General features: G+C 36.8%; 2 protein-coding genes across 3 annotated transcripts in view; both read left to right on the top strand.

Moving 5' to 3' along the window:
• The window catches only part of LOC106180665 (ATP-dependent DNA helicase DDX11-like), a 33,354-nt gene extending 12,171 nt beyond the window's left edge, over positions 1-21,183 (top strand). The window contains exons 20-25 of one of the 2 annotated variants that reach the window (XM_087008449.1): positions 18,178-18,327; positions 18,549-18,706; positions 19,164-19,248; positions 19,464-19,542; positions 19,991-20,145; positions 20,758-21,183. In XM_087008449.1, coding sequence (XP_086864575.1) covers positions 18,178-18,327; positions 18,549-18,706; positions 19,164-19,248; positions 19,464-19,542; positions 19,991-20,145; positions 20,758-20,778 — 648 coding nt within the window. In that variant the 3' untranslated portion in view covers positions 20,779-21,183. The remainder of the gene's footprint in view (positions 1-18,177; positions 18,328-18,548; positions 18,707-19,163; positions 19,249-19,463; positions 19,543-19,990; positions 20,146-20,757) is intronic. The other variant, XR_015333426.1, reaches the window with a different exon arrangement.
• Positions 21,184-21,783: 600 nt separating this feature from the next.
• On the top strand, positions 21,784-26,287 carry LOC106178549 (D(2) dopamine receptor-like). The gene has a single exon (XM_087008450.1). The coding sequence runs from the start codon at positions 24,536-24,538 to the stop codon at positions 25,907-25,909; it is 1,374 nt and encodes a 457-aa protein (XP_086864576.1). The 5' UTR covers positions 21,784-24,535; the 3' UTR covers positions 25,910-26,287.
• The last annotated feature ends 1,315 nt before the right edge of the window (positions 26,288-27,602 follow it).

Here is a 27,602-nt window from a genome sequence, read left to right as displayed (position 1 = left end):
CCCACGAGGAGATGGAAAGAGGGATTCTGTATTTTGAACTTGTGACAAATATCCAGAATGTCTGTATAATCCTAGGTCACAATTTGTAGGTTTTTCATCATACTGTAATTTAGTCACAGTCCCTTTATATCTTTCATTTTAATTATCTTGTTTCTTTTTCATGTTCGCACTCCCATGATAATTTTCCCCACAGTTGTGCCATTCCCAACATTTGATTTTTTCATAACTTCTAACCCCTGTAAAACAACTGCATAACATCAAGCACTCATGTAAGGAACAATTTGGCAGCAGACTGTAAAGGGGTTACAAAGTGGAAAAATACTGAGAAATGTGCATTGAACACAGGGGCGGATTTAGGGCGTCTTCTGGGTCTTCCGGAAGACGGTCAGATTTTAAAGTTTGTTCGGTAGCAGATAAAGGCTGCAAGAGTGGAGATTTCCTACTAGGCTAGTCAGCTGACATTTAGACGGTGTTGTGAAGGATGTGGTCAGATTGATTAATCGAGCAAGTTCACTCCATTTTTTTATGTGATGGGGGAGTCAGGTGGCATGCATATATAGTACTGCCGTACTCTTAATAAGTTCACAGTACTTTCTAGTTTCAGATCATATCAGGCGTGACGTTCTCAGTGTTATTATAATATTATACATAATCAGGTCAGTCTGGCATCAGGATGTCAAAAATTGGTTTGAAGTAAAGGATTGTTTTATAGTCACTGAAGTTAGTCTGTCAGTGAAGACTTTAATATCACTCTTTCTGATGATTACAGTACAATTTTAATCATGAATATAGCATGGTCAATATCAAAGGTACAAGATGAATTTTCTCAATGTTTTTGCTCATATCATTTTTTTTTTTTTATTTTGAAGGGAGGGGCAGATATCTGCTACATACTGGGTAGTTTTGCATAAATGGACAGCAACAGTAAAAACTACAGGTTGTATGTCTGTGAGTGGGTGTGCATACATATGTTTTAAAATTGGTCAGATCTTGAAATTACTGTTTTATAGTTGTAAGTCAAAATGAACTCCATGGCATTGGAAATAAGCCCCTTATGTACAAGTTTAAGTTCATGCTTATCCCATTTTCATTATTTATTTGTCCTTTGCTAATCAGAACAATTTTTCAGATTGATATCTGTACTTTGGCCATAGAGTACATCAGCACTTTGATTTTCTGCATCCTTAGGCTCAGACAAAGAGTCTCAGAAGAAAACTCGGATCAGAAATGAGCCTGTTCATTCTGCATTATCGGGTAGATGTAGTGCATGTAGAAGGCATTATTCATCTGAAGCCGCAGTCAATAGATCTTATGTTATTACATCTCTAAATGGAGCCATTAGTTCTGCAAGATGATGGCATTTGTGGAGGCAGTCAGCTGTTAATGATTCTCTGACAATTAATTTGATGAGTGTGTGGAGAGTTGGTTAGCAAGGGTTTTGTTGTGGATGTCTGGTTTTAACAGACTGCTGCTGCGTTTTTTTTTTTTTTTTTTTTTTTTTTTTTTTTTTTTTTTTTTGTCACGAAAATAGATTTTACAGCAGAAAATAGCAGCTTGATGCAATACCCACATTGTGAAAGGTTGAAATGGGTTTTCTTCCTCCAGTAAATAATTTTCTTTTTGAGTGTTCAAATACAGAATAGAATTAATTGACCATATGACAGATGTGGATCGGAGGGGATGTAACGTATAGGTGAAGATTCATCCAAGAAACTTATTGATCACAATTTTATAGTTTGAACTGAAGTACTCATTACAAAATGTGCAAAGAATAATCTTTCTGTTCACTTGTTTTATACTAAACCTGTAATTTTAAAGGAAAAATCCATTCAGTAAATGTTAACATGGATGCCCCCTCTCCTTATAAACCTCCCCCCCCCCCCCCCCCCCCGACTGGGAGGCGGGGCGGGGGGGGGGGGGGGTTTATCAAGCATCTTCTACCTGCTTTACCATCTTACACACTTTTATTTAGTACAGGTATAAATGGGATTGACATAGATACAGAGCTTACACCTGCTGTTTGCATACCTGCAATAGAAGGAGGTGGTTCTATTTAAATAACCTGGCCTCATTATTGATCATTTAATCTTAGGTAACCTTTGATTATTTCTGTTGCCAAATATAGTCTTTGTGTAATGTAGGTATCGAATGATTTTAGGAAGTGGAATGAAAAAAAGGATTATGGCTTTAGTGGCTCAGAAGAATTGGATTCAATTAAGTTGTTACATTCTTGAGATATGTATTGAATATCAGTTTCCTGAGTTATTATAAACTGATTAACGAGTATTGTTTCATTTCAAATAAAATTTCTAATAGGTCAAGGACAGTGAGAAATTCCTCAAATTTCAGTTTTCAGATTATGGTGTGCATGGGTTTGACATGTGTAAGCTAAGTTCTTGGCCCACATTAGGCAATTATCTGTGGCCTCCAGACAACAATGATGCAACATTCATCATAATGAATTACCGGCACACCACTTTCTAGGCCAGCCAGGTAGCAAAATCTGGGACATTTTGTGGTCATGACACAGAAGACAGGACAGTGTCTGGTATCTGTGTTGGACAAGTCCATTAAGTGGTAGTCGGGCTCTCTAGCTAGGTCATAAAATGGTCAACCTGTCTGAAATGAGGCGATTAATGAGACACCTGCTGTCCTAATATAAGGTGCCTGCTGGCTGGACTAGTTCAACACTTGTATAGGTTGATTTGTGCATTGTGTCTGCTTTGTGTTGTAGTCCAAACAATTACATATCATAGGCCTTTATTACGTAATAGCAGTTTGGACTATTCCATTTCAAAAATGGTTCTTTGAGGATGTGTTCACAAACAGACTAACTTAGACACACTTCTGGTCCAACCATTGAAATTTAAGGCTATCCTTTAATTTTCCATGGTCCAGCTGAAATCATGAGATGACTAGAATTACATAGAGGATTCTAGTGGTGCTGAACAGTTCAAAATTCTAATTTAAGAACTTTATTCATCTGGTGATGCCGGCTAGATTATCTTTTGTGCATGTTAGATCTGTTGTGAACACAGCTAATTAAATGATCATGATTAAAAGGTACACGTAAAATAGGATTTCCTTTTTGGAAATAAATTTGTTTATAAGATTACACAGTAGATTATTGTCTTTCTTACATAAATCATACAAAGCCTTCATGAAGAAAAGAAGTACTTAGTACTTGGCAATGAGGGATAATATATGTGTTGAATTATTAAATTAACTTATTTTTCTTTACTTTTCAAGTAAGGATCTCCAAAATTAAAAAAAATAATAAAAAACTAAAGGTGAAACCTTTTGTCAAAAAAGTGGATGTTTTTTACTTTCTGTGCAATTGTCATGACATGTCAGTCAGTTTCATATTCAAAGTCACTTGACCCTTCTTATAATTTTTATTTTTAATTTGTTTTTTTTTTTTTTTTTTTGTTGTTGTTGTTGTTGTTTTTTTTAATTAAGAGAAGTTGCTTTAGATTAGATGAGTCATTTGTCCCAGTCAGTGTATGAGAAATAAAATATTTCAAGATCGAAGCTTTAGATTTTTCATTGTTAGCTTCAGTTTCATCAACTCACCTCAGGTAAAGATGATAAAAAGGCCAGGTTATTACGGGCAAATTAAATAAAGTACACTGCAGCTCTGATTAATTACTTCTGCAACAATAGATCAGGGGCTTCGTCTTTATTTGCACCGTTGATGAAGTTCAACTGCGGTCATGGCCTGAGCTGTTTCCCAGGAAACTGGCACAGTAACCTTTAGCTAGAGGTCCCAGTCTTCTAGAGACTAGGCCATCTCGTCTGCTCTCAAGCTGTCCTGGGTCATTTACTGGGAAACGAGTTCATTTCTAGATGGATGTTGCTGTGGTGATATGGCCTTGGATTCAACTATGTGTACCTGCGGGCAGGCATTCTCATTGTAAGGATTGGTCTGATTTTGAGCTGTTATTTATTTCTTTTTCTGTGTGACTTGGACCCTTCCACAAATATCAGCATACTCTAGCTTCAAGATATCTAGTTTAGGAATGGACTGGGCCATTTGATTTATTTTATTTTTTCGTGTCTGCGGATTTTCCATGTTCAGTCTGTCTGCCACAGTGTCTGCTTCCTGAGAGAAGTTGTGCTCTGGTAGCTTAAGGCATAAAGTTTTTAAACCCTGTTCTCATCTTAAATTTTATTGTTGATATTTTTAAGAAAAGAATGTCAATCTTGCACTCCTGTGTAGGATGCTTTGGCCCTTTGTAATGTGTCTGTGTGTATCTGGGGGGGGGGGGGGGGGGGGGGGGGGGGGGGGGGGATCTGACTGCTTCTGCAAGCAGTTTTAATAAATTAAGAGACTTTGATAATTTTTGGGATTTGATATTTTAAGATCATTTTAAAATGTCTTTGATTGCATCCCAGTTAAACTTGGATATGTTTGTGTCTCAAGGCAATTTGTTTGAATAGCCAGCTTCAATTAGTAGGCTTCTAATTACGTAATAAATGTGGGTGGGACAGTGCCACAGAATCAGGTTTTATATGGTAGATTTTACATAATATTGCATTAGTCAGGGGAGATTGTTTACTAAGATAATAACCTAAGGTGCCTGTTGTACATAGGAACTTAAGACTGAAAGCTGTTTTAACATATCTTTTCAGGCCTACCCAACTACCAGACTCGGCACCGAATGATCCTGAATTCACCAGTAGATCAGACCACACTACCCGTTTTCAAGGTGTGTGTCAGATCGCATTACACAGTATCATACCCTGAACAAATTTTGAGTGGTGATGCAATGCTTTTCATCCCTGCTGAGAATCGTCACTATCACATCGCGTACTAGGCAAGAGCGGAGTCGCGTCTGATACTGTGTGACACACCTTGAAAACGGGTAGTGTGGTCTGATCTACCGGTGAATTCAGGATCATTCGGTGCTGAGTCTGGTAGTTGGGTAGGCCTGATTTTGGTCAATTTCAGTTTGGGAGAAATTTATTAAGTCCACTTAGATAAAGTAACTATGAGGTACGTATTTCTTTATAGTACTTTATGTATAAAAAGACATATTCAGATAACTACTAAGAAATTTTGGATCCAAGTAGACTAATTTTATCCAAATATCTATATTATAAAAATTCCCTTCCCCTCTCAATAATAACACGTAGCATCTGAATGTTACTGTTCCCAGTGTTCTAACGTTTACTTTTAACGGTGTCTATAAAAAACAATAATAAGACACAATTGGATTAATTTGCATCATGAAATAGTCCTGGATAATCGAAACAACTGATAAATGTCATTGCACTGCATAACCATTAGCCCTCAAATTACGAAGTCATATTTTGTTCTGTCCTAATAGCTTTGCTGTCTGTTCAAGTCATGTGACTTTAAAGTACAATTGGCAATATTTCAACAACATTGTCTACAAGTGCTTTTTTATTGTCCTGAGCCCTTTGGTATTGGCAGTTATCAATGACAGCAGAATGAGTATGTTTTTTACAGTGGAAAATGAATGGCTTAGAGTTGGACATATGTGGAAAGCAATACTTATTGATTTTTCTGATCTGATCACTGAGTTCAGTATACTGTGTCTATGAAGAACACGCCACCATCACAGCCTCTCTCCTGCATAAAAAGTGAAAGTGCCCTTGATTTGAATATGGGGACTGGCCTCATTTTGTAAAAGTATTTTTGTCTAGACAAGGACATTAATATTGCACATATGATGGCTTATTACTTGTGCAAGGTTATCATACTTTTTCAGTGGAGCATTTTACATAGCACTAAAACAATAAAGCTTTCACCCCTCATCTCCCTAATGGGCTCTACCTCTGTACACAAAGCTGCTCATCTTATTACAACAGGAATATTCCATGTGAGTAGGGGGGGGGGGAGTTAAACTTGATCTACTACCCCCCCCCCCCCCCCCCCCCCCCGAGTATTTTGATCATTTCAGGGGTAAATGTGATAAGCTGAGGTTATGATAACTGTTAAAAGTGAAGATTTCCACTTGTTATAATGCCAATTGTTAACCCTTAAGTGATCAAAATGCTCAGAAATCTGCAAATGATTACTAGGAATTATCATTTTATTCATTTTATTCTATGGTCGGACTTTTAAAACAAGAAGAAAAAATACTGCAATATTAATTTATGAGTACTACTATGACTGGGATGTATAAATGGCAGAGATACTTTAGTGCAGTCAGGTTATTTCAAAGAAATTGGCTACTGAAGGCAATCAAGAGATGTTTCCAAGAAGCATGATCAAGACCTGCTGGTGCCCTGTTAGAGTGTAGACTTAATCTTAGACATCATATTACTACATAAAGATTTTATAACCCTGTATTGATTTTGTTGGACCTCAGGCATCCTGTATTGCATGTATTACTTTCTTTTTTTAGCTGCCATTGATTGCTCTGTCAGAATTCGGGCACAAGTAAATCTACATACTTGACTTTGTTTCTGAATATCTGGGGCTTCTTTCGATTTTGTCCTGGAAATTCCTATTATGTGACCGCGAGAACGCAATAATGACATTGCCGATCATAGGGACAATGGATTTGTCCAAGATAAATATCACCAGTAATCACTTTGTCTTTGTTTGTGTCCTGCAAATCTGTTTGTGGTTCTTATCTGTTTCAGAGTTCTACCCTCATTCAAGACAAACAGTTGATATATATCAGGCTTTCCCTCGTATATGTGCTGCATATTTATCAGTGGCTGGAAATGCTGTTTAACGATCAATATAACTGCAGCATCTATTTCCATACAGAATTTTATTCATTATTTACAACTTTATAACGCACTAGTTGGTATTATAATTCAGAGGCCCCAGGTTCATACAGTTTGAAAAGATAATAAAAATTATTCAAAGATGGCCCCAATAACATTGCTGATTAGAATATTCCTTTAAATCAGAGAGATGCCCTGAAGCAAAGTCAGTCTATAAATAATTTATAGGTTGAACTACTTTCATTAGTGCATAAGTCGTTTACCTTTATCTATGAAGTATTGATGAAGTATGGGTAAATATAACAAATTTCCTAGAAAGGTGCAAATAGTTCAGTGTTATTATGCTGACTAACTTGGAATAGAAAGCTAAATATAAGATACACTTGGATTTAAAAGGTTATCTTTATATCGATCACACCTACATGTATAGTGCTTGTTACATGATACTTTTTTGAAGTAGGGTATTAAAGATCTGCAGGAACCTGAAAGGGGGGGGGGGGGGATATGCATATACAGATTTGTATTATTTAATCCTTTCACTCTTTTGCCTTTCTTTGATTTGTCACATTTGCTTTACTTTTTATTTATTTTTTCTTATGTTTGTTACTATCACTCATCTGTCAGTCTGATCCGTTTCTCTTTTATTTCTGTTGTTTTTTACGCATTCTTCTTTTTTTCACTTTGTAATTTCTTCACCCATTCTTTTATTATATCGTTTTTTGTTTTTTTTTTTCTTAGTTAAGGTGACATTATATTCAGACTAACTTAATGATACATATATGCACTGTACATAGTGAGTTAAAACACACTGACTGTGCTGCACTACCAGGACAGAATGCTTGGATATCATTTCTGTTTAGTCTGCACTAGAAGTTTGGATTTTAATATCCTGTTCTGTTACTGTCAGCTCTCACAAAGCTGTGATACAGTGTGATTTGATTTGCTCTAGATATTCTAATCTGCGCATAACATCCCGTCTGGGGTTAATGTAGTTTATTGGGTTAACTTCTCCTTTGTTGTACAATGTAGATACCAACCCTTCACCCCTTCTTTGAGGAATGGACTGAACCATGACAAAAATGCAGACAAGCCGCTCAATGAATCTGTCTGATGGAGTCCATGTGTATTTTCGTAGTACACAGTTTCTGCTACAATTCTCCTGACCTTAAAACTCTTCTCCTTGCTCAGTGTACTGGTAAATTTGCTAATCATGTCAATTCATTGAAGCACATAAGAAGTAAGAAATAAACAGGTTTGGGGAGGCTTTTTTTTTTTAAGGGAAAAGTTTTTTTTTCCTCAAAAAGTGGTCATATGACTTTAATATTTTGCAAATTTAGCATTAGATTGGCTATACAACAACAAATTTATTCTTTTATTTTTTTTACAAATTAAACATTGCCTATTGTACCTTGGTTGGTTCTTGCAAAAAATAAGGAACATGTGAAAAATTAATATTATTATTTTTGGAGTTTGCAAATAAACTTTATTTTTGTGTTAGAATTTACTTCTCTAATGTTCTGTAAGTTGCTGTGATGTAAAAAAAATGAAAAAGAAATAGATTTCAAAAGGAAATTTACCAGATGGAGCCTTGCTCTTCTTGTCCCATAACTGTATTAAAGTGGTGAATTAAAATATGACATGAACACTGCCTTATAGACTTTTATTCAACAATTTGAAGCTTATTTATTGGATTTTAAATGTAGCATTTTTTCCATAAAGTAAAATGCCACCAAGGTATATTTACTTGACATTTGCTTTTCTCCTTGGGGAATTAAAATGACATTCAAGTGTCTCAATGGGCATTTCCTGAAGTGACCTGACCTTAAGATACCATACATCATGCAACTGCACTAAATCAGAAAACTTCACCTCTGCTGACCTATATTCGGGTGTGAAAAAAAGGAGGTTCAGGTCAAAGGTCAAAAGAAACCAAATTCTGGTTTTTATTGGACATTTTTATGTACAGACACAGATGTGTCTGTACATATTGCCATCACCTGCGTCTGTCGTCGCCGTCGCCGTCCCTGTCGCCGTCCCTGTCGCCGTCGATGTCGCCGTCGCCGTGCACTTTCATCGTTAACACGATAAGTGGAAGACAGTTTTACTTTTTGGCTTTATATTTACAGAGCTGATAAATATTCATAAAACGCAGGTCAAGTTCGAAAATCAGCATGATCAGGCCATTATTGTAGAAGTTATGCTGTTTTTTCATTTTTCAGCATATATGCAACCTTGTTAACACATTTTAAGAAAAACCGATAGGCCTGTTGTCATGAAACTGACAGGAGTAATCAATCTTACTAAAACGCAGGTCAAGTTCGAAAATCGGCATGATCGGGCCACTATTTTAGTAGTTATGCTGTTTTTTCATTTTTCAGCATATATGCAACACTGTAAACACATTATAAGAAAAACAGAAAGCCCAAATTGTCATTAAACTCACAGGAATGGTCAGTCTTACTAAAACGCAGGTTGAGTTCGAAAATCAGCATAATCGGGGCATTATTTTAGAAGTTAAGCTGTTTTTTCACATTTCCTCAGATTTCCTCAGATTTAATTCTTAGGCATGTTAATAGCCTTATTATTTAAGTAGCAAGATACTTAAAAGTGTTTGTTTGACATTTCCTGCATCTTTACAACCTTGTTAGTTGATTATGTAAAAATGATGGTAAACTTGTTATCGTATATTGTGTAATAAAGTGTCAAAAATGGAAATAAACTCATATCATTGCAGTTTGTCAGATTCAATCATCCACTATGTTTAGAATCTCAGAATGGAGGAAAATGGACATTTAACACTTTTTTTTTTTTTTTTGATAATTTTGCCATCTCATCAATTTTCTTAGTTGATCATATAAAAATTGCAATAAACTGTTTATTTTGTTTTATGTTTAAAAAGTGTTAAAAATGGGAATAAAACCATGTCACAACAGTGTTGTCTTGTTTACATTTTGGCATAATATTTTCAAGGTGTGACTTTGAAGTACCATTGGCCTGAAGACTTTTGCTGGTCACGTTTTCTGAATGTCCATGTTACTAATATTTTATTATTAAAAATTGATGGTCATTATGGTGGTAAACGTTATGTAATATTGCATCAAAATTTGGAAAAAAAAATATTTTGAGCACTGCTCCCTTGATGACCATTTAAGAAAAATCATGTCACTTACTGTTCTCAAACTTACAGGAAAGAAACATGGGACTAAAATACAGCTTCAGTAGGCAATGCAGTCTGTTTGGTAATTCTTTCTGCTAGTTAAACAGTTTTTTTTTGTGAAAATTTAATTTTTCACATATTGGCATTTTCAAGGTGTGACTTTGAAGTTCCATGGGCTTGAAGACCCATGCTAGTCACATTTTCTGAAAATCCAAGATACGTATATTTTATTATTAAAAATTGACGGTCATTATGCTGTTAACCATTATGTAATATTGCATCAGAATAGAAGAAAACACAATTTTGGGTGCTGCTGCCATGGTGACCATTATGGGAAAACCATGTTACTGATGATTGCCAAACGTTCAAAAAAGAAATACAGGACTAAAATGCAGCCTGAGTTGGAAAAGCAGTCTAATTGGCTTCTTTTTCTGGAAGTTATACATTTTCAAAGTGTGAACTTGAACTGCCATGGGCCTGAAGCCTTATGCTTGTTACACATTTTACTTACATTAGTATTACCTGTTGAGCATAATTAAAATTTGATGTTGAATTTGCAGTTTAACATAATGTACTTTTGCATCAGAATTGACAGTAGCCTATTTTGTGCATAGTTATTTCCTGTTTTTTGTCTGTACATTTGACAGCTTTGCTGCCTTGTTGTATATATGCTAGTTTTTTTTAACTAGAAAGAAGTGGCTATAATGTAAAACAAATATAGATTCTTTAATGATTTAAATTATAGATGCTTCTTTACATGAACGTTTGCCAGCACATGCAAATGTACTGTGAAAATAAATATTTGAGGCAAGCAATGCTCTGACCACTTCATGGTTAAGGGACTTTCTGTTATCATTCAGTGTGTGGAGTGATTTTAGTATGGCTGCATTCACATCGAGAATAGCCGAGGCTCTACAAAGTCGAGAACTAAATATGGCGGACGGACATGAAAGGAAAACCGCTTAATCCTTTAATGGTCTCTCTGCCTCTCACACGCCTCCCCAAGTGTCGTCCCAATGGAGCCGAGATTAAATGACTGTACGCCAGCAGGAACGATGTGTGGGGATGCGTGTGAGAGGCAGAAAGACTATTAAAAGATAGGCGGTTTTCCTTTCATGTACGTCCGCCATATTTAGTTCTCGGCTCTTCTCGATGTGAATGCGGCCTATGATAAAATAAAAAAAAATCTTCATACAATTCCTTTCCTCTCCATGTGGATCTTTATAGGAAAACAAACTTGCATATCTTGATGAATAACAAACATGAAATCAGTGGTGTTGGTCCCTGTGATCCCTCTGGTACACCTGAGCAACCTTATCAGATCAGCTGATTCCAGAGCAGTGTTTTTACCAATCACTCCGGGTGACCTACTTCATTCCATTTTATGGGGGAGGGAGAGGAGGCCGGGCACAAAAACAAATGGATGCTCATTTTGGATATCATGGAGGCGGAGAGAAAAATAAAATGCCTGGTCCTTGTGCCTGGTTGGAGATTTGTTCCCAACAAAAATCACCCAGGTACTTTAGTGCTATGGATATGAAATTCAGATGCACCTGACCTCCCTTCAAGGCTTGATAAAGGTTTTTATCTTTGTTGTTTCTATTGACTGATAGGGTAAAGAGCCGTGAACTTTCCCCAGGTTAACTAAAGTGGAAAGGGTGATAAGGTTATATCTGGTACAAGTTCATAACAAATCCTGTTCATAAGTTCACCCACGTTCATGATGGTTCAAACTAGAAATGTGTCCTAGTAAGGTCATTGCTGAGGTTTATAAAAAAACTTCTTATCCTTCATTGAAAAGATTAACTGGCTGAATTATTGGCAGACTGTAATCTTGACAACAAGCCAATGAATGGAAAACTTGTCAGGTGTACGTGCACATGTGCATGTCCTTCCTGACTTCTTTTTTTTTAGGAGAGAAACAATCGGAAAATAATTGTTATGGCAAATTTGTCACATTATGTGATAACTTAAGATGTGATAGAAAGACACTGATTTAAAAAATGAAGCCACTGTCTTGTCACCATATTAAAATTCATAAAATGCATCTTTATTGTCGTATGTAATGTGATAAATATTCTTTTGAATTAAAGATGATCCATGCATGATGCATATCTGGTGTTCACAAGAAATCAGTAATGAGATATATTTGAAAATATTTGGTCATCATCATAATATGCAAGAGCACCATAATAAATATTTATTTATTATTTTGTTTTTTTTTCATCATATTTTTATTACCTCTGACAAGGAGGTTGTGTTTTTATAATCCCCACATTTTCTGTATTTTACTCAATGCCAGGAGGAAGAGTGTTAGACCCCATTCCCAGAGATTAGATCGATCCACCTAGATCAACCTAACTCCCTAGGGGTTCACGCTAAATAGCTGTCAGCCGAGCGGGCACGAAAGTTAATTACCCCCTTACAGCTTGTAGTAGGCGGGACGGACATTTAAGCCAGATTATCTGACAATAATCTAGTGAGACTCCCCATGGGGATAGATCAATCTAAAATCTATGGGAATGCGCCCTTAATCTGTTAAACTGATTGCAGTCATCATGAGTTTCAATGGGAATGAGCCCTTTGCGAGTTTCACAGCACAGGCTAATTTACCTAGTATCAGGTAAATGTCAAGGCAAACTAGATTTTTCAATTTTCCTTAGGTTTTCATAGGTTTTCTTCTGGCACACATTGCATTTGTAAATTTCCAGTTGGTGAAAGGTGAATATTGAGACTGCAATTTTTTTCCGACAAGGGATTGACTTATTAAGGTTTAATTATCATAATGCAGCACAGTAGGTCTTTGTTCGACAGAACCGTCATAATTTGATCGATCTGTTCAGATCCAGGTCACCTAATTTCAAATTTCTACAAAGAAGGTCAACAACAGGATATCTGTTCCCCAAGATCAGTGGGTACTCACTTTTCTACTTGGTAGAGGATGTGGGAAAGTGGCGGGGGGGGGGGGGGGGGATCTCTGGGGGGACCTTCAAATCAGTGTACCTGTACAGGTACGGAGGTCCCCCACCTGGAAAATATATGGCCCTTTCTTAGGCTGGGTAAATCCTCAGTGTAGCTTTTTTGCACAATTTTAAAATCTAATGAAATATAACGAAAAGTTGAAATATTAATTTCCAAGGCCAAATCAACCTATTGTAAGCTGTTATACAGCATATTTTACATGCATGAAGCAGCAATTATTATGTAGATGTCTGCTTCTAGTACAGTGTGATTCAGTATGATAGATCTATAAGACAGTGCACTAGGAAGGTGACTTTAAAGAATGAATGCTTCCCAATGGAGAGATATTGACCTCTTTTTTTATGTAGGTTAAATGCTATCTGTCTGGTATTTCTGTGTAAGTTTGAAATATTCATAAGCACCCAGCTAGCAGTGTTAATTGAAGCCTCTCATATTTTTTTCACTTGTAAAAGACCGCAGACTATTTATATTCTTCTTCTATCCAGAAAGTGTTTTAGCCACCAGCATATATCTTATTTAAAGTTGGATTGGCTTCAAGCTAATTTGCCTGTTATGTAGCAAATTAACCCACATTTGGCATCTTTGTTGGCGTGTAGACACTGTAATAACACCATATCCCAGGTGAAAGTATTTTAGTTAGGTCATCACCTGAAAGCATGGACTATTCCACTCCTGGGTGAGATAAGCAAGGTTTAATTTCCTCTTTTCATTCCTGTAATGGTTGTCCCAAAAGAGTAAGCTGCAGTGAATTGCTTATTTATCACAAAATGCATCTTACTATTACTATTAATATCATCCTCACAATTACACAGCATGTGAATGATAGGAGTTGGTTTTCATTTAAAAAAAAAAAAAAAGAAAGCTGACCCCCCCCCCTCCCCAGTGGAATTGTGCTAGAAGTAGGTCAGTTGCGTTTTAAAGCCTGCTGCATAAACAGTCTGCTATTTATTAAATCAGCCAAGTGCATCTCAGATCTGCCATAATTAATTAACACACATCAGGTGAGCAGGTGCCATGCCCACTCAGTCGCCTGATGTTTTATTTTTAGGTTAAAAGCTATGAAAGTTGGTCAGGTAGAAATGACACAGAGCTTATCTTTGAAGTTACAATGTGGATGTTGATACACTGACTGGGCACTGTCACTGACAATAATGAACATCATTTTAACACCATAGAGGGCTATATATGACACCTGTAATGATTTTTTGAAGTTGGAGCTGGGGGTGGAGGGGAGAGGGTCGGTAATAATAGGGATTGTGCCAATTTTTGTTTTAAAATGCCCAATCTTCAGTTTTTGATTTTTCTTATATACTTATGTAGCAAAGTAAAGATACTATATCATGGGATGGTAATATTTGTAGCCAGCTGGTGCTATAATATGCTGTGTTATCCATTGTATACAATGTAAGTGTACTACAAACCTAAGAATTGACATGTGGTAGATGAACTAAGCTGTGCAGAAAAAAATTACAGGTAGATTAGAATTTGTTTAGTTTTCATTCTGTGTCAATAATTCTGATGTCCTCCAATTGGTACAGACCTAATGTCCAGCGTTGATGACCAGCTGCTGTTGTCTGGTAACAGGTTCTGACCTCATCCCCCCCCCCCCCAAATAAATAAATAAATAAATAAATAAATAAATAAATAAATAAATAAATAAATAAATAAATAAAAGGAGACATGTTGCCCGACACTATTTATTATATACAAGATTACAGCAAGCAGCTACACTGCAGTAAAGTATTCTTAAATATTGAATCAGATATATTTATGTCATTATTTACTCATTTTCAAATGTACTGGGGTTATGCCTTTGAATCTCTTTGCTTTCATCATTTTAACAGTAAAACAAAGATAATGGATGACATAAGTGAACTTTCTGCCCCTGCAATGGTGATATTCATTAAACCATCATTCTAAATGTAATGTGTGACTAAACACAGTTTATTTTTGTTGACCTTGAATGTCCTTGCTTACCCTCTAATTGGACAGAATTTCCTCCAAATCCTGCTTTGTTGAACAACCCAGATTAACCTCCATATTAAGATTTATGGCGACTCACTCTTGCCCATGTTTGCAGTCTTATACTATGGCTGTGCGCTGCTGACATGGATATCAGAAAAATGAAAATTTCACTCAATTCCAAGTAGCAGGGCTATATCTTAATTTATTATGGGCCCTGATGATGTATTGTGTAAAATCTAGGGCAGTTCAATGACTGATGAAATGTTTGCCCAAAAAAAGGATCAGTCAAGCCATTGGTTTTTTCAACTGATTGATTCAGAAGAAACATGCACTGCCATTTTTTACCAGGTGAAAATCAGTGAGTAAACAAAACTAACTGTGGGGAGAGCACACACCCCTGGGGGGAGGGGGAGGGGAGGGCCTGACTGTATGAATGAATCAGTTTTCATTTTTCCCCTTCTTCAGTAACTGTCCTCTTTATTCAATGAGTTGTAAGTTTCTGGATCTCTCTTTTAGACCAACATACAGACTTTCATTTCAAGTGAATACATCAGTATACATCTGAACAACTATCTTCCCTCAGAAATACTAGACTCTTCCATTTGGAGACTTCAAAATGCATTGGGTTGGGTTGGTTTAGTGGTACGGAATTTGGGTTAGGTACTGGGTTTTTTGGTGCAAAGCTAAATTTAATGCCAGATGTAAACAAAGAGTGCAACTGTCTCAGGTGAGTCCACCGGGTGGAAAACACCTTTCCCCCCTCCTTTCTCTACAGGTAAATTAAACAAACCCTGGTGAGCAGGTAAAGCCTACATGATGTCTGACATGCTTCCATTTCACTTTAGTTTACATTTATATTTTATTACTTTACAGTACGAGATAAAAATGGGGCAGTGTATTTGAGAGGTGGCAGGGTCGATTAGCTTTTGGATATTTCTCCACTTTGAGATAATTTGGCAGCTCACTGGGTGATGGATCAGCAGCAGCTATAAATAATTATGATTCAGTTTCATATTGATTTCACTTGGATTTGTGAAGAAACTCTCAGGGACCCCAGCCGGTATCATTTAAGATATGTGTATTTATCTTCTGTATGAGCACTAAAGTATGAATGAAAAGCACATTTCTAGTTCAAGCAATTTGTGCTTCACAGCATATACCATGTGTGTGAGATTTTTCTTTTGTCCAAACTTTTTTTTGTGGAAATCGTTTTTATGCAAATCCAGAGTAACTCCTCCCCAACCCACACATGCATGCACATACACGCATGTAGGTGAACACACGAAAAAAATGCATCCTTTTTTTTACACATTTAATTACCAACACTTACTAGTAGGTCTTTTTGCAGAAGCAGAACATGTAAATTTAAGTTGCATCATTTTCTAACATTTTCATTGTAGAATGGGGGGGGGGGGGGGGGGGGGGGGGGAGCATACTTCACTGAAATCAATGGGAACTAAGGTCTATGAAAAATGGAATCAGGTCAATGGATTTCCAAAATCTTATAATTTAACTAATTTTGATATCAAATACTGGTGTCATAAATCTTGGAATAATGTTTGGGTTTCACAGTTCATTTACTATTTATTTTCATGATGCATGTTGATTTGCAGTTTGCAGAGACAATATTCAGAAAATCTGATAACAAATATTATGGAGATGAATATCTATAATATGCATTTAGCATCACATTTATGTAATTCTGACACTAAACATCATGATGATGGATTTGTGTGCAGCTTTCCCTTAAATGTCCTTTTAGTAGCATTTGAGAATACATCAAACTTAATAGTCTGGTAAGAGTGTGACAATTTAAATGCTTGAAATCAAGATAATGGATGTTTTTCTAGTAACATGACTGATACTTTGATATTTCTACCCTGGCGAGGTTGGCAATTTTACACCATTTCTGTGACAGTTGAGAACAAAATAATTGTGATAAATCTCCTGTAATTTACAATAGTTAGTAAAGACACAAGGGCAGCATTCCTCTTGCTTTATTAATGTTAATGAAATCATACTTCAAATTTCTCTTAGTATCCTTTTCAATTTCCTTTTACAACTATTTTCAATTTATTTCAACGCATCTTGTTCCTAGTGTTAATTTTATGGACATTTCCAACATCTTCCCCAACAGTACATAATCTGATGTATGCCTGAGTGGTTGCGTTAGGTGTGACTCAGTAGAACCGAATTGTGTTGGAATCTCACCTAAGCTCTTCATAGAGTATTACAATGTGCTATATACTGATACAGCTGTCACATGTACAACTGATACATGCTTTGTGCGTGCAGGTGAATTGGTTGATTAGCTGGGCACTGTGACATGCATTTATCTTCATCAGCTCAAATGAAATGTAATAGTTAAGCAAGGAAAGTTGTATATCACTCATTCACTATAAACCCATTGCTTAATCTGCCACCAGGTTGCATCAATAGGTATCCTCCCCTTTTATCTTAATGTACCCCGAGTGTCGCTGTATCCTCTGTAAGCAGAACCAGTTTGCTGCATATAAAGGTGCCAAAACTTGGATAAAAGAGACACTGTTAGTTGCTGGCATGTCTGTCTCCAACCTATTTTTTCCCAAGTCACCTTTAACCACTGTGCATTTATTCCAGCCTGATCTATTTTTACCCTCTACCAGGGCCACAGTTGATTTTTCACTAGATATTCACAGATATGTCTCTGGTTAAATTCATGGTTATTCTCTGTACTGTAATGAAATTTCGAGGATGATTACATGGCTGGTAATTGTTGCATGACAACTCGGGCACTGCCACTTAACAAGTATCCCTGACAGCAAATAAGACAGTTAATTGCTCTTCTGCGACAAGAAAAAAAGCCCCTTATGAATAGTTTGTTACTTCAGGGTATTCCTTCAAACCACATGATTAGTTTCAGCAGACAGACAAGATAAGAGAGGTTGTGTAACAAGCATTAATCACATCAGCACAAACCCCAGCTCCCACTGAGCTCCTGTAGAGCAGGTACAAAGTCATCTGCACTTGTGCAGATTTAATGGCCATATGGCCAAAAGTTACCTGGTCGCTTCAGAGTTAATGTGCACAGAGGGTAACCTATGGGACCATTCCCAAGCCCTATCACACTAACTGTGTATCGATCTATCTTCGAGTGGATTCTCGCTAAATTGCAATCAACTTAAGGGGCTTAGATGTCTGTCGCCCACTGAAGCTATTAGGGAGTAATTAATTATCGTTTAGGAGTTGTAGTAGATATCTAAGCTGCTTAAGCTGAAAGCAATTCAGCAAGAAACCTGGTGGAGATGAATTGATCCTGTTAGATCAATCTATGTGTGGGAACCCAATCTATTTTTTATGAAAAGTTAACTATTATTTTTTGTTTACAGCTTGATGAGCTAGGCAGGGTGCTCTGCAATGTATGCACCCTAGTTCCCGGGGGTGTGGTTTGTTTCTTCCCTTCTTACGACTATGAGAAACTTGTGTATACTTACTGGGAGAAGTCAGGGTGTCTAGCCAGGATTGCAGCTAAAAAGAAGGTAGTTGACTATCCTTTAAGTATTCTTACTTACACAGTAATTAGACCAAAAATAAATGAACTGTGTCAGAACCACAAACCACATTAAAAAATAATTAACAAATTGTCTGATTCCATTAATTCTTATCATATAATATTAATAACATTGTTTTTATTACAGTTTTATGAGATTTATTTACCTCTTTCTGATATTTTATAATGCAACAAAGATAATATTTTCAGATATTCCGTGAGCCAAAGAAAGCCAACCAGGTGGACTCCACTCTAACAGAGTATGCCAACTGTATCTATAATTCCACAGCTGTCTCAGGAGCTGTGCTGTTCTGTGTTGTAGGAGGCAAGATGAGTGAGGGCATTAATTTCTCTGATCAGCTGGGCAGGTAAAGCTCATTGTTATTATTATTATTTTTATTTTTATTTTTAGCATTATTGCCCCTCATCTTGGTGACTGGTTGCCTCTGAGGGTGACATTTCTGACCGATTGAGTCTTATAATACAGTTTGATTATAAATGTGCCAATAACCACAATGGTTCTATTAAGTTTGTAAAATTGAACAATTATATGGTAAAAACCTGAAAGTTTCAGCACTAAAAACTTAATTACTAGTAATTTTTTTAAATGCTTGAATCCAACACAGCCATATTAGGTCTTAAAACATTTCAAAATTATCGAGATTCCCATTATCAATTTTGATGAAATTTTTTAAGTGAAAAAAAGTGTCAGTGAAGAATCGTCTTTGGCCAAAATTATCAAGACCCACTTAATTTTCAAGTTTTTAATGTATTTGATAAGTGAAATGCTTTCAGTGTTTTCATGTTGTATTTGTTGCATGTCAGGTGTATTGTAATGGTGGGTCTACCATATCCAAACATAAGGTCACCAGAACTCAAGGAGAAAATGGACTATCTCAATGCAAATGTGGTAAGATCTCTCTCTCTCTCTCTCTCTCTCTCTCTCTCTCTCTCTCTCACACACACACACACACACACACACACACACATGTCAAATGTAAGTCTAAAGTGTGAATGAAATAGTTCAGATTACCAAAATTTTCATATTTAATCTTATGAAGACTCTTCATATCTGTATGTAGTGTATCATGTAAGCCTGTACCAGTCTTTGCTTTCTTTATAAAGCCAAAAGGACTTGATGGGAAGTCTGCAGGCCAGCAACACTATGAGAATCTCTGTATGAAGGCAGTTAACCAGTCCATAGGTAGATGACATATTTATCTTTGTATGCAAACCAAATAACATCATGTGCACCAGAATTTCTCCAGAAAAATAAAAGAAGTAGAGATTGAACTGTGTGTGTCATTCATGGCTTTTAGAATTAGTAATCATTTGCCCCATGCATATAGAATTAGTGTGGGTGGGACTTTTGCTGAATGCAATCAGTTTAACAGATTAAAAGGCCTTCTCCGGCATTAAATATAGAATACAGAAAAGCTGGTGATTATACGAGTACATGCAAACTCGAGGAGGCGTGTTATTCGGTTAAGCTGATTGCACTCAGCCAGAGTCCCTGCAGAGTTGGGTTGATTTACATAGACCGATGGTGTCTATGGGAATGGGGTCATAGTCTGTATAGTTCAATAATTATTTATATTCCATATATGTCAATTAACTTTCCCAGCTTCACCCACTTATTATTTACTTTCTAGGTCGTGCAATTCGCCACCTTGCTGACTATGCCACAATCTTGTTACTTGACCAGAGGTACCAGCGGCCATCTGTGTCCAGTCAGCTGCCAGACTGGATAGCAAAGGATTTACAGAAGATGGACAAATTTGGCAGTGCCTACGCAGCCATTAGAAAGGTAACTGTATGCATTTGTGGAATCAGATACTCAGATTATTGTTGTAAAAAGATTGCTTTGTTGTTTGCCCTGTCATGTTTGCAGCATTACTGAGATAAGGCAAAAAGATAAAATTGTAAAACAGATGCAGTGTACAGTTAATTTTTTCAATTTCATATAAACATATACAAGGCATTTGTTACTCAATGATAAAAAGAGACACCTTCCCCTCATTCATTCATTCACAAAAGAAAAATATTACTTGCAAAAAAAAAATGTAATGTAGTACATGCAGTTTTACATTTAAGTAATAAAAGAAAATCTTAGTAAGCTGTGTTGAATTTCTAGTAGTATAGATAGCATCACCACCTTCCAGTCATATTAAGACTTTCTCTATACTTTCCTGTCTTTATTTTTATTTTTATTATTTTTAATAGACCATGTGCCTTTTGAAGACCCAGTAGGTACAAGGACTGGAAATCTATTTTCTTTTGATTTTCGTTATTTTTTGCAGGCATCTCATAGAGGTTTTCTTCTATTCTGTCTCCACAGAGTGTCTGTGAGATATATCGTGATATGAAATAGCATAGTTAATTATCATTGATGCTAATTTTTTTCTCATTCTGATTTCAGTTTTTCAGTGGTAAGAAGTGATGAGACAGAAGCAGAAGCTGTTATATGTAATCTGAGGAGTGAAAGGGAGGAGTAGCATGTTTGCCAGGTCTTTGTTCCTAGTTGTCCATCTTTTTTTCTTAAATTGTGTGCATAAAATACTTGGGAGTAGATAACTTCTTATTTCTTAACAATTAAATACAGGTAAAACTTAAGTTTAATTTATTTTTATTCTTATAAACAGATGACTTCACATTTATTGCTGAGCATGAAGTATCTGATATTTATCTAAGTATTTATGTTTGTTTATATTTGTGTACTGTTACGTACATTAATTAGTACATAAGCAGAAATGTGTACTGCATTCTGATATTTTTGTTATGTCAGTCTTTATATGATTTTGTTGAAAAGTTAACATATTTTCATAAATAAAGAAGTTTGCTGTTACCAGTAGTTCGTGTACATTGATTTCTCCATATTCTGAACAATAGTTCCTTAACAAAGGACTGAAGATCAAAATCATACTTAGCAAGGACTGCCAAGAATGGTAGAAAACTAAGAATGTAATGTACAGTTTTTGCCTCATTCTTCAGCCACCTGTCTAAACCGACAGACCAAAATGTCATTGCTATGACAACAAATCTTTACACCTGCTGGTGACAAGTGACGATTAAGGTTCCCTTAACATTTGCTAACCACAGTCATTATGTGACAATTTGCCAACCACAGTTATTATGTGACAATTTGAAAACATTCTTAGTCTAAAGAAGTCTTCTGAAAGTCCATTTTCTCGGTATATTAGAATAAAAAGTGACCCCAAAATTTTGAAAACTTGAAATGGGCAAGTGGGAAAAGGGGTGGGTATATTCAGTGTACTATTACAGCCCATCTCCCACTGTATTCTCGTTTTGCTTTAAATTTACTGGGTAGCTTTGTTTGATTAAAAAAATTCCTTGTGAATTTATTGATTTTTTCGCGTGTATTTTGTCTTACAGCTTCCTTTTGAAAATTGGCTTGATCAGCTACCTATTTTTTTTTTTTTTTTTTTTTTTTTTTTTTTTTTTTTTTTGATGCTCAACACAGTACCAAACCATTTTTTAACTTCAAATTTGCCCAGCGGCTTTGTTAAAGAAAGAAAGAATCGTTCATTAAATTAGTAAAGACATTTAAAAGCTGGTTCCTCTAGAAAGTTGACTAGATAGGATTTTTATTAAGATTTTTGATTGTCTAAATATATTTTGGTTTCTTTGCTGTTTTGGTATACGTATTTGTCACCTTTGATGAATCGTACTTCAATCTTTCTCGACGGTCCCTTTCTAAAGTGGGCACAATGAGATTATTTTTTAATTTTTTTCTTTGGTATTTGGTGTCTGTACTTTTGTCAGTTTGCTACTTAGTTCATGATTGTGCTTTTATAAGTGATAACATTTTCTTACTATACCGATCTTTTCCATGTTGTTCTCAGAGCTCATGTAGTAATTTCACAATACAGCAGCAATTATCGCCTTGACTTTTCATTCTCACGTTATCAAGCCCTTATTGTGATGTGATAACTATTCCGGTGAAAATGTTCTATTCAGTAAGTGGAGATAAGAGTGTTATTTGATCACGGAAAGCGCTGCTAGAATGTAATTGGCCACCGGCTTTTAATAAAAAAAGGGATTTTTTTCGTTTAAGTGAAAGACTCAAGTTGCCGTATTATTAAATGGAATTGCCATGTTGTAATTAAGCCCGTCGATACATTTCCAGGGGCACATTCTATACGAGTCCAAGTTAATACTCTCTGGCTTGACAAACACCTTGTCTGAATCAGAGAGAAGCACTGGGTAGACGACGGAAGCGAGGAAATTTTCTGATCACGAAACGTTCGCAAAATGCTTTCTCATTCTAAATATACCGCAATAAGCCAATGAGATATCGGGGATATTCACCTTGGTTATCCACTTTTTACATCTTGTTTTGTTTTATGATCTAATTAGGCGCACACTGTCTTATTTTTCAGTATAAGTATATATGTAAAAGATTCTTTTTATAGAAATCTTGAAAGCGTACACCTATAATGTTGTTTCTCTTAAGAAAAAAAAAGCGAATTTGAGACAAGACGCTTGTTATAAAAGGTCTTCCCTTATGAAAGAAATTGTGGATAAAGCGAATGCATTTCGCCGTATTATATTATCTTGTATTTATTTCCGTGCTCGGCGATCTTCAGTTTATATCTTTAAAATTAATGTGTGAAGGCAATCGAGCAATGTCATGTATGTAATTGGTTGTCTTTGATGAAAAGACAACAGGTAAGGTTGCCTAATGAGTTTTAGTAATAAATATATATTTAAAAGAAAGGCTAAAATGGGCAAAATAAATTCGATCACTATTGTGCCCAATAACGACTAATAGTCTATAATTACAGGCGTTGTGAACGAAGTGCAGGCGTACAAATTGCAGTTTCAAAGTTTATAGGCTTATGATGATGCTAGAATCCTTTCCAATAAATATCGGCCTAATCTATCGTGTTTAGTAAGATATTAAATATCAGTATTAAAATACCAGTCAGTATTAGGGCTTTTTTTGAGTAGATGCTGAAACTACAACTCTTGAACCTCGAAGTGCCGTATTCCTAGTTATTGTCCTTGCGTGAGGGGTTAACGGAAGCTAGGATTCACGAGTGGCGTTGTAACAGGTAGCGTGACACAGCACTTCTAACAAGCAAGCCACAGGAGACAGTGAACCAGTGAAGCATGCCACACTGGAGACTGACTCCCTGAAGGACCCTTCGTACTTTACACATGATGAAGCAGCTGACACAATGAGCAACAGGAAAATGTAATTGTGCCGCAACACCCCTTAAGCTATCCTGATTTCTTAGAACTGGAAGTATTTTTAAACAACCCCATGGGATAAAATTGGACCAAATACAATAAAATTACATTGCCAGTACCTCGTACGAACCCTAATATCGGAGACGTCTAATGTCTAATTTTGTTTTCATAAATACTTTACTGTCGTCATAAACGCCACGTGTCCATGTGCTAGTCTAATGGTAAACACGTGAGGGGATCTGAGACACTGGATTCTCTGCATCATTTACATTTGAAATTACGTCATATCTTGAAAATGACGTTTGCTGCGAGTTGGGTTCGATTTGAAAACACGATTGAGTTTTCATAATTAGGAGCTATCCGTTGAACACATTTTACCATTTGTACATACTGGGTAATTTCTCCAAGGAAATAGTCTGATGATTTTTTCTAAGAAGTCGGCACTTGTGGCTGTTGCGTGCATATATATATATATATACATATAGCAACAGCCTCTAGTAACAAGTATAAGGATAATTATCTTTGGAGGGGCACTCAAAAAGACAAGGCATTGGTGTGCACTTCTTTTCTGCTCTATTTTTAATTATCAACATATTGTATATTAACCGTCAAATTATGAAAAAGGCAGATTTTGAAGAATCTATACGTGTTACTGGTACTAAAATTAATAGAAATGGGAGTGCTGGCAGAGTTTTGTGGGTAGCCTACGTTTTACGAACGCGCACGAGTGTAGATGGAGCAATTATAGCTTATTCAAATACACGTCAGGAAGATCCTTTCGGTTTTGACGCTTTATAATTATGTGTGAGGCTGGACAATGTTTCCGTGTGTTTTGAACAGACAAGTTTCTTAAAGAATATACGTAGGCTGGGCGCATAATAGGGAAACCTGATCGATTTCAATATACATCACTCCCTCGTAGTAAGTCAAACTGTGGAAGTTAAAGTCGTGTTAGTGAGGACTTTGTAAGTGTGAATGACAAGATGCAAGACACACAGCGTAATACCTCAACAGATCTTTTTACCAACGCAACATCAGCAGCGAAAAGATCGTGCCAAGGCGGAGAATGCATTCCTTACATAGTTATTGAGGGTGCCATAGCCATCATCGCCATTCTAGCCAATGTCTTAACGATTCTTGCTTTTTATCGCTTCAAAGGGCTGCGAACCAACACAAACACCATTATTGTGAGCCTAGCAGCCGTGGACCTGTTGACCGGGCTGGTGGGGATGCCTTATCACATCGTCTCAGCCTACCTGGTCACTAGCGTGGACTCTTTACACCACCTGTCTTTTAATAAATATTTTTGCCTGGGCAAAATAACAGCGTTTGGGGCCTTGAACTCCATTTCATTTCTTCACCAACTTTTGATCGCTGTTGAGAGATGCATAAAAATATGCTGGAGTCAGAGCTACCTGAAGCTGATGTCAACCAGAAAGGTGGGGCTCGGGATCGCTTCTCTGTGGCTGTACGTCATGCTAATGTTCTGCCCCCCTTTTCTCGGCTGGAACAGCTGGTCGCCAGGCGTGGAGTGCAGGGCCAATATTTCTATGGAGCAGTTCACTCGGTATGTGGTGTCTCCTCACATTCCCATTTGCCTAGTGACGGCGTATGGCTGTTACTTCGGAATTTTCCGACATGTTCGAAAACAGAAAAATAAACTCAGACCGTACGGTAACGCAGGGAGTAATGGTACCGGCATAGGCAGAAACCGTCCCCAGATGGAATCCAACGAATTGCCAAACGTGCCTGCGACATTGCACCCGGCGGCTCCAGATGCGGCCATTGCAGGAACATCGTCTAAAACGCATGAATATGAAACAGAGTCTCTGGACAGGAAGGATAACACGTCCAACAAAATCAACGGGGAAACCCTCTCTTCACAAGTAGGACTGTCACAGCCAGGAGATAGCAAGGGGAATCACGGCCAAGGTTCGTCTCAGATTGGCGCCGCTGACCAACGGATCCAAGGTGAAATGAAGCGTCCCTCCCCGGCCGTAGCTTGGGGTGAGGACAACACCACATCGAGGAAAAGCGCACAGGGCAATGTTCCCAACCCGAAATTGACGGCACGAATCCGCAGCAAATGGATCAACCAAGGCCCGACTAGTAAGATGGAACTGAAAGTCGCCAAAATGACGGCCATCACGCTTATCTGGTTCACGACTTTGTACCTGCCATATCCTATTATAATAGCCACAGAGAATCACTTCGATATTGACAGTGTTATTCCAAATATCCTCTTTAATTTAGCTATAGTGTTGATCTCTTTAAGTTCCGCGATTAATCCGTTGATTTATGGGATCATGAATGCAAAATTCAAGGCGGCCTACTTGAAAATTCTAAAATTGAAATGACTCAATTAACATTAAAAACTTGTACCAGTAATACTAGTAAAGTAATATGTAAGACATGTCAGACATATTGATGTAGCTCTGCGATCAGTATACCAACTGCACGAGTTTCAAATTTGAGCTCTTTCGTATGATTGTCACGACATCTTTGGTAGCATTTCTCCGAAAAGGGCGCACTCATGCCACATCAGCGAGTCAGGTTGATATATAATGTATATTTTAGTTATTGTTATTGTTAGTCACATTATTATTATCGTTGATCACAACGGCCGAAGCAACGGTTTACATTAATAAATTTAATACGCACCGTAAGTCACATCCGCAAGTCACAACTGTTATGTATATTGAAGTTATTTTTGGGATAAAATTACACGAGATTTGTTTGGCATGCTTTGTTATTTTTATGAAATACGTGAGCCATTTAAACACGCACGAAATCAATAGCAAAAGAGAGAAAATGAATTTGCAGTTAGAAAATAGAAGCCACCAAATGACATTGGTTTGCAGTAATCTTTATGTTGGAAAATATAATGCAAATTGCAACAGTTTCGTATTCAAAATGTGTTCAAAATTTAACGCTTATCACGAAGTTCCTTGAAGGACGAAAAATTTAATCGCCATATTGTTTATTACCAACAACACTTATTTTGGTCTACATTGGTTGTTTACTGTATGTCTCAAGTAATTAAAATGATAGTCTTTTGGTCTTTATTCAAATCGTAAAATGTCAAAACACATCACGTGTAAGTCCCATATAAGTCGCGTATGTGTGTGTGTGTGTGTCTGTGTGTATGTGTGTGTGTGTGGAAACCGCAACAACAGCAACTTTAAAAAAAAGCAGATTAATTAAGGCTGTGTAGATCGAACCTGCTGGATCGATAACTTTTAATCTGAGCACAGCCTTACTTCTACAAATTCAGTGAAAATTTGCGTCATGACGCAACTCATCAGACAAAATCGTATTGTGAAGTCCAGTGTGTTTTGGATAGACCTTGGAAGACTGAGCAATGCGTTATTCAACGGGAGATCTTAGAAAGGACGACAACACTCGTCATACTCCTTGACTAATGCTGCTGTCCGTGTGACAAGCGACGCTCTTATATAACCCTAACGAGTATGACCAGGTGTTGATAATGGCAAATATTCGCAAGGAGTAGAATAAACACGCAGACAACTTAAAAAGGTTGATGACTTTTCATTTGGTGACATAAAACGACTTTTCCTGGGGTAAATGATTATTTTTCCATGCGTACCAATGGTTAATGAATCTGTTCCGATATTCAAAGATAATAGATTTTTCTTTAAAAAAGAGTATCTGTGTTTAAGTACGGAGGGTTGCTATCAGTGACAGTCCATGCAATCTCGCGATATCCGGATATTATGATTAACCGCCGTTTTAGTGGTAAAATGCAATTTAAAACATTTTTATGCGCTGTTCACAATGTATTTATTGTGGCATTTTGAATGCCATATGAAGAGACGTCAGTTACTTGACGGGATAACAACTCTTCGTATGAGATTCATATTTCACAATAAACACATTGTAAACAACTTGGTACTATTTAGAACTATGATTCAACTAGTCAAAATTCTAATTTCAAGAGGAGACCATTGTTGTGATTTTTCTCAGAAATCGAAGGGGGGGGGGGTCAGGATCAGGACCCCCCTGACACTCCCCCCTAAATCCGCCACTGCC

This window comes from Lingula anatina, chromosome 3 (assembly GCF_051362555.1).
Source record: "Lingula anatina isolate TDL-2025a chromosome 3, LinAna3.0, whole genome shotgun sequence".
NCBI lineage: Eukaryota > Metazoa > Brachiopoda > Lingulata > Lingulida > Lingulidae > Lingula > Lingula anatina.
Note: the sequence above shows the minus strand (reverse complement) of the source record. Positions and strands in the feature narration are given on the sequence as shown.

Coding starts and splice junctions, on each gene's coding strand:
- LOC106178549 (XM_087008450.1), top strand. CDS start 24,536: ATGCAAGACACACAGCGTAATACCTCAACAGATCTTTTTACCAACGCA.